Source organism: Oxyura jamaicensis, chromosome 4 (assembly GCF_011077185.1).
Source record: "Oxyura jamaicensis isolate SHBP4307 breed ruddy duck chromosome 4, BPBGC_Ojam_1.0, whole genome shotgun sequence".
Classification (NCBI taxonomy): domain Eukaryota; kingdom Metazoa; phylum Chordata; class Aves; order Anseriformes; family Anatidae; genus Oxyura; species Oxyura jamaicensis.
Genome location: NC_048896.1, coordinates 39,351,051 through 39,363,658, shown reverse-complemented (window position 1 = coordinate 39,363,658; position 12,608 = coordinate 39,351,051). Strand labels below are relative to the sequence as shown.

Below are 12,608 nucleotides of genomic sequence, written 5' to 3'. Positions count from 1 at the left end.
CAATCCCTGACACACACTTCCAAAAAAATAAATGCACAGCCAGTTGGGATTAAGTTAGCTAGACCAAAATGCACACTTCAGAAAGGAAGGAACAACCAACCAAACAAAACAAGACCACAAAATACAGAAATCTTGAAGGATATTTCCCCTAGCTACTCATCAGATTTCTGAGTACTGCTTACACCAACCACGGCAGAATGGTCCTCTTCACTCCTACACTAGGTACAATAAGACATCACCTAGGACTTGTCTTATCCTGGGAAAGAAGAGAACATCAATACCTGAAACAACTGGAGGTACATCAACACATCAATTTTTAGCCCAGTTACGAGTGCTTAGACTTAACACTCCTAGATTACTTGTTTTATATAATTGATATGCTTTTATTAATTTTAATTAAACTAATAATTAAATTTTATTTTTAATATTATTAAATTTTAATGATTTTATTTTATTGATTTTAATTTATATAATTGACAGATTTTTCTTTTTCTCTCCACATGCAAAATAATAATGAAAAAGTAGAAGCAGCAAAACTATTCTCCCCCATGAAGTTGTTCTCTCTTCCCTCCATTTTACACACTTTTTTTTTTTTAAATAACCATCCCCATTATTCTTGAGGAAATAATGCCTAGACTGTAAATACACTGTAAAACAGCCTGGAAAAAGTACATATGACAGGCTTCTTACTAAAATATCAGGTAAGGATACACAGATTAAGTATTCCTTAAAAAAAAAAATAATAAAAAAAATTGCAATACAAAATAGCTGAAAGAACCTGGGCCAAGACTTTTAATTACAAAAGTTACCAGAAATCTGGGTGCTTACTATAAAGTATCATGAAGATTGAACAGAAATTTAGCAGTCCAAATTTCACAATTTTGTATTAGATGACAGGCACCCAAAAAGCTTGTACCAAATTGCTTTGAAGATCTTAAATTATATTACAGAAAAATGTTCCAATCGAGAGTTTAAAAAACTAAAACAAACCAACCTCACAAAATTCAGTAAAAGCAACTGATATTTCTGAGTTGAACCAGACTTGAACTTAACGATAATACAGTGTTTTTAGTTGAAAGAAGAGTGAACAGATATTATCCCAGCAGAAGAGAATGTTATGTTTCTGGCAGCATACTAAGACAACTCAGTGATTTTTATACATTGGATGAAATCACTACATATGGGAATGGCTAAAATACAACTGGTATCAATCTTGAAACATTAGCTATAAATACAAAATGAACTGCTAGTAAAGTCTGCATCAACTGTTACAGGATAAATCTAACTGTTATCCCCTAACTTGAGATTTCTCTTCTCTCAAAATCTTTCAAAGCAGACCAACATTCTAGTGCATTATCGAACTTATGAAGTCATTCTGTATGCCAAACAGACTAGGACAAGCAAACATTAACACACATCAGATGAACTCCGCTAAATGTCAGGTGCATTATTATTATTATTATTTTTTAATGAAAGCTGATAATTGTAAAGATACTATCAATAATGTAGGATTCAATAATCAGTATCCTGCACTTCATTCTCAATTATTTGAAAAGCATATCCACTCTTTATCTAACCTTCTTTCCAATATCAGATAACAAAGCAAGGTCATGCAGATTTTCTCTTCAAACTAGACCTTCCTACAGGGGCAGAACTTCAAGTATATACTTGAAGAGGTGCTCAGCCCTGAAGGAATAGAAACTTTTAGGAACTTCTTTTCAGAAAAAAGATGTGAAGCTGCAAAAGAGGCAGTACAACACATTGAGTTTTTTGCTGTTGTTATTTCTGTCCAACCGATGCCTGGAACAAGTTTTCTGGAAGTCCCACAGACAACAGAGAGGAACTACAGAACAAGTGGCCTCCCTTATTTCGTTAAATACAGGTAGCCACATCTATACTTGATTTGTTTATTTGCAACTTACTATAAATTATTTCTAGGCTACAAATACACATTAAGGTTTATTTAAAATGGCACTAACATGAGAACATTCTGTTATAATAACACCATTAATTGAAGGCATATAGTTAATATACGAACTTGCCATGTATCGCATTAGAAAAGGAATCATAGGAGGAAGAAGATACAGGAATGCAGCAACTGGAGTGGAAATGCAGATATTATGTATCAGTGTATAATATATTCAGAAGCCATTGTTGAGAACAGTTCAACAAGTTAAAGTCAAAATGGATTAGTTGCAAGACTTTTTTTTTAAATTATTATTACCTCAGACTGCAGGTGCTGGATCACAATTGTCAGTGCTTCAAACTTCTGGTTGCTGCTTGACAGGAATTTCTTCAGCTGCAGAATGATTCCACTTTGGTTCTCACATTTTGTCTTGTACTGTGTCAACTCAGCTGCTTTTGTGCCAGGTGAATGCACATCTGTGGAGGTTTGTGTCTGTATGCACGAGCTTTTTGGACTCCGCTGCTTGCCCTTGTCAACTGGAACAAAAACAACAATTAGTTAATCTGTACTTTTTATCTAATGAAAACTTAAAGGCAGGTACAAAAGAAAATAGATCTAAACTCTTCCTGAAACACTAACTAGGAGAAAAGGTTGTTTCCATAGCACTGTGGATCAGACATCATCTGACAGGCTGGGTTCTTGACCAATAACCTCATGTACAATGTTTTGCTCTTTGTCCTTACCTTCGTGTATTGTGGCTTACTTTTCAGCATATTCTACATACTGTGATTTGAATAAACATTTACATAAAATGCAAGATTTCTGTAATCTTACCCATCCACTGACTTGTTTCTACCTTAAGATGAGTCAACCACTTCCATTCGCAATACGTATTTCATTTTTTCTACACTCAAAGGTAGTACTGAATACAAAACCATTTTCCCCACATTTCCTTGATCTTTTCCTTCGTTCCTTTCAAAATAATTTTACTGCAAAAACTCCACTCTACAGCTCAGGTTTGAGCTCCATTACCCAAAGGTCTTCCAACAAGTTTCTAGCATTAGCAATTTAGGTCACAAAGATGATACTTAAAAATGCTCTAAAATGTAGCATATTTCAAGTTTGCCCTGCTGCTCTTCACCGTCCAAGAATTACATAGCTCACTTAATATTCTCAGTTATGTTGCAACCTCAGTCCCTTCACAGTACACAATCGTGTGGTGCCAGAGGAAACCACATTACATAACCCAGCACTTGATTCGCAAACACCGCTGAGGTTACAGGTTTCTCTGCTGCCTTCAGACCAAAAAGGTACAGTACTGCAGTGCAGATAGGGCCAGTCTTTTGATCACACACAGAACAAGCAAACACTTTCGCAATAGGAATCTGATGCAATACATAAATATCCCTTGGCATTTTAATGAAGACATTGGAGCAGATTACTTTGTACAGTGTCAACTTAACAAGATTTCTTCCAGATAAAGTGATAAAACCTGAGGGATGAGATTTGGAGAAAAGAAAAACAAGAACATGTGGAAAAAACAGGGGACATATTAATGAACTAGAAGCAGCTGCTAATGAATCCTTTCTGAAGCCCAAACATCTGGTATGAAGGTTGTCTTGCATATTGCCAGCAGTGAAAGGCTCAATCACATAACTTAAGATAATATTAACAATAAAGTTTTGACTCTCAGTTAATGTTAGTCTGACACATCAACTGTTGCATTAATGCACCAGTCTTGCATAGACTTTGCTTGTTTTCAAAACATTTGAAAAAGTTTTCTGCTCAAAATACTGATGTCATCTGTGCCTCTTGCTGCGCAGTGTGTGAAGGGCCTCCTAACACTATGAATTTTCCAAACAAATCCTCCCCAGGCAAGATTTCCTGTCCTCCCTTAGTTAGAGGAATGTCAGCATATTGCTTTATAATATTTGGACACTCTTGCATTATTGGAGATTTCTCTGCACTCCTCCTGCTCAGGAGATGCTGACTGTTACAGGGTGTATTTTCTACTAGAAACATACTGTCTTGCTATTTATAGTAGAGGTGTTAAAGGTGTCAGAGTAACCCAAATCAAAAACCAAATTCTAATCAGTAGGGGAAACAGACCAAGCTTGGCTGCCAGTTCCAGGTATATTTTTACCACGATTTAACCTAATGGGGCCAGTTCTTTTCTCACAGTGCAGCCATAACGTTGTTTCATTTACACCTCTACAAATGAAAGAGGGTTCAGATCTGAGAGCTATCCTGTTAGATTCCCAGCAATCTTCCAGCAAATACTGGTCACTTTCTGAAGGTTCTTAAAAAATAAAAATATAAATAAAAAATCACAAGAGGCAATAATCAAGGGGAGGAAAGGAAGAAAAACAGGGCAGTGACTAGAGAATAAAGGCATACATTCAGTCCTTCCCTGCCCAACTGGCTCATGTACTCCTACTCTCTCATTTCTTCCATCTCCCTCCCTAAAAGCTTCCCTTACAAGAAACAGAACTGGAGCACTATTGCTGATTTAAGGGTACAGGATAAATTTACTAATAAAGATACTAATGTCAACACTTAATTCACTGTATGAAGTGACTAACATTATTTGTTAGGACCCCAACAGAGCACGAAAAGCTGCTTCCCATCTGTATGAAGGGTTGCAGACAATTTTTATTCAGGGAAAAAAAAATTACATTAGATACCGTTACATACTGAAGTTATTTTGTTTAAATAAGTACCCTGATACAACAGCTAACCACAAGTGACAATGGACTCCAACTATCCACTGTCTCCACAGCCTAGCTAGCCTTTATCATTTTGCCAGAATTACACCACTGCTTTTATTGTGGTGCCCAGCCCACCAAGCCTCTTCAGAGAAGCTCCTTCAAACATTCATCCAAGCCAACCCTGGATACTGAACTAAAAAAAAGCTGAACAAAAAAATGTGCACAAGAGAAATTCAGTGTCATTCCTGTTAACAATTTTATCACAGGCATGTGCTCTGCAGAACCACTTCAGATGTTGAAAAGCATTTCTCTGCTAGCATCAACCCTCCGTAGCATGAACTGCCTCTACGGATTAACGCCAGCAGCACTCCAATGCTTATTTATGGCCTATGTACCCCTGGGCAATGACAGATTGTTTCCAGATTTGTATAGAAGCCATACTATGATGTCAAAACAAAAGCCATGATTTCGTTAGAACAAAGGCAGCTAGTCTAATTACTGATACAACACATCAACGACGGACTCTAAATTAAACCCAGTATCAGTCACCAGGCCCAAGTCCTCCTCCCTTCGCCATTTTTACTTGCCACCTTAACACAAATCAGATTTGTAAAGTAAAACAATTTTTCCCCTTCAGTTAGCTTGTGGACTCTTCTCCAACAGTCTAGAAAACACAGTACCCAATCTATTTAAAATGCTCAATTTCTGAAGATTTGAAGTTACAGATTCTCAAGTGCTACGTGCAGCACAGCAACCCTACACAATCACCATGTAGGTGATTATCCTTTTTTTTTTGTTTAATCCATAAAAATAGCAGCAGTAGTTTTGTAAAGATTGAGCCTTCTGATCACTGAATCAGTCACAGACGATTCAGTATCTTGCTGGTAAAAAATAATATCCTATGACCTTGGAAAAGGTCCAGGAATCCTCCCACTCCTTCTGAATTCACTGCATGGACAGCAGCTGTAGAGACTTTTCTTTGGGAAGACTATTAGGCCCATCCCAAGTTTTTCCATAAGGAGAACCATTTCCCATACATAGTTTCTCTAGTTAGCAGGTAATCAGAAGCAAGAAATACAGAACCACTCATACGCTGGGGTGCACTCCATACAGTTGCATTTAGGAGCTTCAGCATTGCACAGCACTTGGCATAGTACTGGAGCGGCTGCCTAACTCAGAACTTGCCAGGTCCTGCTGATTTCCTGAGCCTTTCTATCTTGTGCACTGCTGCTAAATTAGCAGCTGAAACATCCAGTACCCACTTTTTGGTTGGCAGAGCCAAGTCAAAGCCTTCCATTGCTTACCATGTACTAGGAAGGCCTCCGTAAGTGCAAGAGGTTCAATTTCTAAGAAAAAAAAATATATTTCTTAAAAGCATTCCAAATAGCCAAAAGAAACCACATGACAAGCCCAAGTCCCCACACTATGATCACCATGGTCTTACCCCTAAGCACCATGTTTCCATGTTCCTCATCCAAACCATTAGCTTCCACGGGCTTTTGAAAATTCACATGCATCTTGTGTAAGCATTTCTCAAAGAAAAATCCATGCTCAATGTCTTCTCTTGCAGGAAGGTACAGGCTGGTAAGAACTTTCTGCCTTTCTTCCATCTTCTGGAAAGCCTTGTCTACACATGTCAAGTTGGTGCTCACTTCTTTGATCAGTAAGACCAGATCGGCCTGAGTATTTAATCGAGCTTCCATTTCTCCCCTTACTCGCTGGATTTCCTCGAGCACGTTTCTTATACCCAAGTGACTGGATTTCACCTCTGCTTTCAGCTCCTCTTTCACCTGCTGTTGACTCCTCTGCAGTGCTAACACTGTTCTGATTTCCTTTTGAGATGTTTCCATGTCATGCTTCAGCTCCTTCTGCCCAGCCTCCATCGCCTCCTGACTAGCTCTAACTTCTGCCAGCAACGCCGCGAGGCACTCCATCCTGATCCCACGGGGGTTGCAGAACTTCTCCAGGGCCACAGCTTCCAAGCAGTCAGGACCACTTGTGAGCCAGCAGCAGATTTCTCAGATAGCCAGAGAGCTAGCATATAGCCCTCAGCATGGTCCTACGTCAGCTTACAGGTTGCTTCAGTGAAGGTACTAGGTAGGAGTCTGGTACTAGGTAAGGCAAAGGGACTAAATAAAATACTTCAATAAGCAGAGCTGTAGAGACAGAGCTCCTCTCAAGAGTTAGCCTGAGTACTAATCGGTTTAATTGGCAGATTATGCCACACCTGAATTTTTTAAATCTTTGGCTGACATCACTGTACACGGGACGTCACCCAGAAAGCCACTCCCCACTGTCATTTGATCTGCGCATCAATAGAAAATGCCTGGGCATCAGTTACCAGGTCTGTTGCAACGCAGCCAAACAGCGCAAGAACACAGCAGCCCTACCTTTTCAACAAAGGCTCAAAAAGAATGTGAATTGCAACAGTTCAACAGTACTCAGGTATTGCAATCCTATATTCAAACAAGGTGGCTGTGTACCCATCCTTCTGCTAACATCTGCAGCGAGACTTGATGCATAAATTGTTGAGAGCCACGGCCATTGCTCCTCTCCCTCTGAATACTCCCCTCATTAGCACAGCTCATTACTACCAGGAATGCTCATTTAGCGATCTGTGGAAGAACCCAGATCCTGAGGAAATCCTCTAGTTCACAAACAAGGAACACTTACAACAGCAACACGGAAAAACTGACTAATGAGATGTTTCTGGCAGGTTAAGGAGGCAGTCTTTTAGGGTGCAGCTCTGCGTGTTATTTTTTCTTTTTAAAAGCTAACACTTCTCAATTTTAAACACAGAACTCACCCTAATTCTAGGCTCCATGGCAAAACAGGAAGACTAACGATACCAGGTTGTTAAGTTGTTTTGTTACAAAGTGATTTAATTACTCAGTCACTGGATTCAGTTTGAAAAAATGACCGGCCCAATATATATTCCCCTACAGGAAGCATCTGCGTCTGCCCTCAGACTGACGTTCAGAGTAAGGCCCAGCATTCAGAGTGGGTCTCACACAGGCTAAAGGTCAAGGCTTTTACACGCACCTTCGTGCTGTCACGCCTCCAGGACTCTCTCTGAAGTGATGATCTCATGAACGTCCCAGAGCAGAAGATCTACGCCATCCATAGAAAACTGCAATAATCCCATCAGCACAGTTTGGGGATGGGAAGCATTACAAACAACCCTGATTTTTGTGTCTGCACAGCTGCAAGATCTCTACTTCACCACAGTGCTGCTGAGCAGGGCCAGAGAACCGACCCAGCAAGTCCTGCTTGCACCACAAGGTTACTCCTCGCTTTCCAGTTAGCCTCCCACACCAGCTCAGGCACACTCATGGGAAGGGGAAGGGATCGGAGACACATCCTCCGCACACAGCCTGCAAATATTGCTCAACTGTCCCGCCCTCACAACCCCCTGGTGGACACAACACCAGGGGTATAGCTTTTTTCTGAGCTTCTCACTTGCCAGAAGGCCAGACATGCACTCTTCCGGAACATTTTCTATATTCAGGCAATGGGACTTTCCCAGCAGAGCTACAGGCTGCAGGAATGCCTTCGTCCTCTCAGCACCCTGCCCCATTTCTAGCTGGATGGCTGTCCTGAGAGCGCAGGTGCTATTGTATTTGAGAGGAACAGAAAGTTTGGCTAGCTGTAAGTCGCAATCCTAAATTCTTTCAGAACTCGTGCTGTAGGCTATAAACCCAGAAAGCAGTTGCACACAAACATACAGGGAAAACGGTCACCAAGAACATAACTAAATCAGTGTCTGTGCCTGGCTTGAAAGGCTGCACTTGGGTGAAAGTCTCCCAGTCCTCCTTGCAGCTCCACAGCTTGGTCAACTCCAAATTTTGCGTACATTCAGCTTGGCAAATGGTGAAAGCTTTCCATGCCTCCCAGGGTCCAGCCTAGTGAGTGTACACACACGGGCTCCTGAAGAAATGTTTTACTTCTCAGTGCTGCCTCAGGCCTGTCTACACAAAAACCAGCGCAGACAGCCCTCACTTGCTCTGTCCGCAGCCTCAGACAGCTGCACGCTCCCTAGAGCAGAACTGTAGTGCTCCCTTTCCTTCGCTCTTACTGCAACCTCTCGAATTTCTCTTCGAGGTCAGGCCCAAGCCTATGCCAAGGAACATCAGCTTAGGTTAGCTGCCATCAAATCCTTTTCAAATTGTTCTGAGCAAAACCACCACCACCACCGAGGCTGTTTGAAAGGTTGCAGTAACTGAACAGAATTTAACTGCAAGCAGGCAAAACCTGGCTTAGCTGCTTAATGAGACTTGGCGGGATTCAAACTTACACATCAGAAATGCCTCTGCCTTTCTTTGCAGATGTACAAAGGTTCTTCAGCATTGATATATATGTCTATGTAGTGCTGGTACAGCACAGGGGGGAAAGTGCAGAACTACTACTTATTATCCCAGGCATTCAGTCTGAAGCACTGCTTGCGAAGTCTGCACCTGTCTTTTCATGCCAACTCAGCCGCTGATGCATAGTGTTATAGCATTAACTTCTAGCCTCAACACAGCATCTTAAATTTATTCCTTTTTGCTCCTCCCTTCCCAGCCCATGGTTGGATGTCCTCATTCACACGGCAGTGAAAAGGAAAGAAGTCTCAGCTGTCTTCCCGCACTTCAAAGAGCTCTACGCCTATGTGATGTTTTAATTGCATGCTGAGCCCACGTGTCTGGCAGCACTGGCCACCTGGGGTCTCGGCTGGAAAGGAGCAGGTCTCTTTTGAAGCAGGGTGCATTAGCACGTCAAACCATTAACATGTCAAACACTTCGCTGTCCGCTACAGCGCTGATTCTTAGGTAAGAGACCAAATGTCTCTTACAGACCATGCCGGAGTCTCGCAGCCCACAGCTGCTACCTGGGAACTTGAATATCTAGCACGCAGCTCATTAGCGTCCTGGTTGTTGACACAACAAACCAAGCGTGAAACAAGGGTGCCAGTTCATTAGAGCACACAATTTTCACAGTAACATGGGTAAAAGAGGAAACCTGCAAATACATGCAACAGAGGAAAGACAGAGCAAACAGTTTTCCTGACCAAGCATTTGCGTGACATCGACCAAAGGCCTAGAAACCCCAGGCAGTCCTTAACTGATCTTGTGCAAAGGTTCTTTTGCAGGCAGCTGTCATCTTACTCCTTGCTAGGTAATTGAAAACATACCTCATTCTTTCAGGCTCCCAAGTGATAACCCAGTGTGTAGAGAACCCTCTGCCCTACACCATGATGTAGGACTTCTTCCTGCTGGGCTGGAAGGATGCTCCTGCTGTCTTTTCGTGAGGGAGAGATGATTCTCCCTGCAATGAGGAGGCAGCCACGAAACCAAAGCAAGCAAAATGCCAGTGATGTGTAATACTGCACTAAGGCTCCTCCGTACATCATCTTTCCAATTCCTACCCCCAATAAAGTAGACTCTCACCCATGACAGCCTTTGAACTGGGTCCCTGTGTGCACTCATCCATTAATATTAACCACCTGTCAAAGCCTCAGTATTTCCATGCGCAAAGCATGGCTTCCTTCACCCAAGGGATTAACAGCGATGTGTCTTTTGTTCCTTAAGGTGTCACTAGTCCTACAGAATATGGCTCGAGCTGTTTTAGGACACTGTCAAATGCACTCATGAGTTCCTGCAACACAGTATTCCTCCCCCTAGAAGGGGCATGTTAATGACACAGTTTAGTTTGGCAGTAATTTGGTATGATTTTTTTTAAAACTATACAGATCAGGCATACAAAATCTCCATGTTGCATTAGCTTTATTCACATTTCTGAAGATTAGCATTCATGTTTTAAAACCTATATCAGTCTTACACTGAAATGTTTCAAGAAACTGGATTATGACAGTTGTAAAGATACCTAAACTGAAACTAAGTGGATGTATTATCTTCTAAATTGCTGGTGGATTCCCAAAAAGCACAAAGAAGAGTATTATCTCACTCATGTCATTACTGCAACTTCTTGATCAACAAGCCTTTTTTTTTTTTTCTTTTTAAGAGCAAGCTTTGAAGTGAAGTCCAGCCATAAAGATTCTCTAGAACTGTGCCCTGTGTTGTGTTAGCGTTACATTTCTTTCACTTCCTCAGTAGCTGCTTCTCTTCCAGTCTTCATGACAACACATTCAATATTGGGTGAGATGATGTCAAATGGCCATGCATTTTGTCAGCCCTACTAGTGCTGCTTTGACCAAGTCAGCAAAGATGGAAGGAAAAAAATAATAGAAAAAAATACTCAAAAAATACCAGTGTTGTACCTTTAACAGTTTTTACCTTATTGAGCACAGATCCATCTTATAGAAGATGGACTGCTTGACTTTTGAAAAGAATCATTGTGTCTTCAAATTGCATGTGTAATATATTTAGTCACCAAGCTTACTGGAACTGCAACATCTAGAACTGAAAGATTTTCATCTAGCTGTGTATCAAGCATGAATATAAACTATACATCAAATACAAAAATAAAGATATAAGTTGACCATACATTCAGAGATGACTGCAAATGAAATAAATTTGAAATGATATGCAGCTTATAGAAGACAACTCTAACACACATCAGCTAGACTATCAGTAGATCAGGCTTGTTGTGGTTATTTTTATTTTTTTTAATAACCAAGAGCGATACTGATGCTTGATATTTTAGCTTGTTCTGAATTAGGACAAAATCCAGCACAAGCTAGTTAAGCATACAGTGGGTGGGGTGGGGAGGGAATAAAAATCAAAACAATGCCTAAAGCCTAGAGTATTCTGACCTGAAAGAGAGTATGTACACCGATAAATCAAGCCTTGATGCACATTAAAAATGCAGGGAGTCATCCATTTTTAAGCACAAATATGACAACATGATGGAAAGCAATTGCATGAAGATGTGTTACTGTGTGCTGCAGCCTTGGTCAACGAGGACCAAGTTAAAGCTTGTCAAATCTCTCTCAATTATGCTTGTTTTAGGCATGTGTATTTTGCTAAAACCAGTTCTTCATACACCCCTCACAGGCAACCTTAAATCACTGAATTCTCCAGTTTTTGAAGCAAAGAAAAGAAAGCACTCCATTTAGGAGCTAACAATTATGTTTATGTATGGAGCTCACATTTTAGTAAGTTTCTTTTTCAAGTATTGCTCTAGGTAGGCAAAAAGACATTTGAAGGAGTCCTCTTTTTTCTGCATACCTTCCTACAGCTGCAGCTGTGCTTTGTCACCCTTGAAATGCACAGCTGCCCAGAGAGCTAAGCAAAGGGAAGACTGGTGTTCTTCACACTCTGCTCCTGTTTCCTATCCACCACCTTCACTCTCCATTTCTACTTCTTGTACAAGACGTTGGTCCTTGTTGTCTGGTGCCCTCTACTGTTTCGCCATCGGTACGTATTTTTGACCTTCATGCTTCAGTTTGTGTTTGCAAAGTCAGGCCCCAGAGTCAACTGGAACAAGGAATCCTGCCATGGTTAGTTCGCACCATCTGCAAATCTTTCCCAGACCCCACTAATAGCCTCCCCAGTACAAATCCCAAACCCTTTTCCCCAACTCTGCATCCTTTTTGAATACGTTCAGGGCTGCCAACTGGCCCGTTTGCAGACATTAAAGTAACTTCACATCTGGGAAAAGACTTTCAGAGGGTGGGGTCACGGAAAGAAGCCCTGCTACACATACATGCGCACAAGTACGTGTGTGTAGGAAACCCTCACACAATACCAGAGAGAAAAATGACAAGTCCACCCTTTTTGTGGCTCCAAGTTCTCACACATGCCAGGGAGTGAAAGGGCTGAAACACAGCCAGAAAGGAGGGAGCTATCTGAGTTTCAATGCCTGAACTCATTCCTTCCCTAATGCTTTAGTCCAGCCCTTTGTTGACTGCGATGCTCAGTATCACAAATGTAGGACTAGAAAAAAAACTTCAGAAACCATTTACATCATTCCTTGCAGAAGCAAAAGTAATCACTACCAAGACATAAAAAGCACTTTGCCAGACTTGGACTGTCTCAAATCTCACCATAGCACAG

The 12,608-nt window shown here is 41.1% G+C and overlaps 1 protein-coding gene across 5 annotated transcripts in view; it reads right to left on the bottom strand.

Annotated features, from left to right (window-relative positions):
* MTUS1 (microtubule associated scaffold protein 1) overlaps positions 1–12,608 on the bottom strand; it is a 112,295-nt gene that overhangs the window by 26,808 nt on the left and 72,879 nt on the right. For 3 of the 5 annotated variants that reach the window (XM_035326160.1, XM_035326161.1, XM_035326163.1), the window contains one exon: positions 2,225–2,442. In XM_035326160.1, the coding sequence (XP_035182051.1) occupies positions 2,225–2,442 (218 nt within the window). Of the gene's footprint in view, positions 1–2,224; positions 2,443–6,058; positions 6,564–8,908; positions 8,928–12,608 lie in introns of those variants that run through there. The other 2 variants (XM_035326164.1, XM_035326162.1) reach the window with 2 other exon arrangements.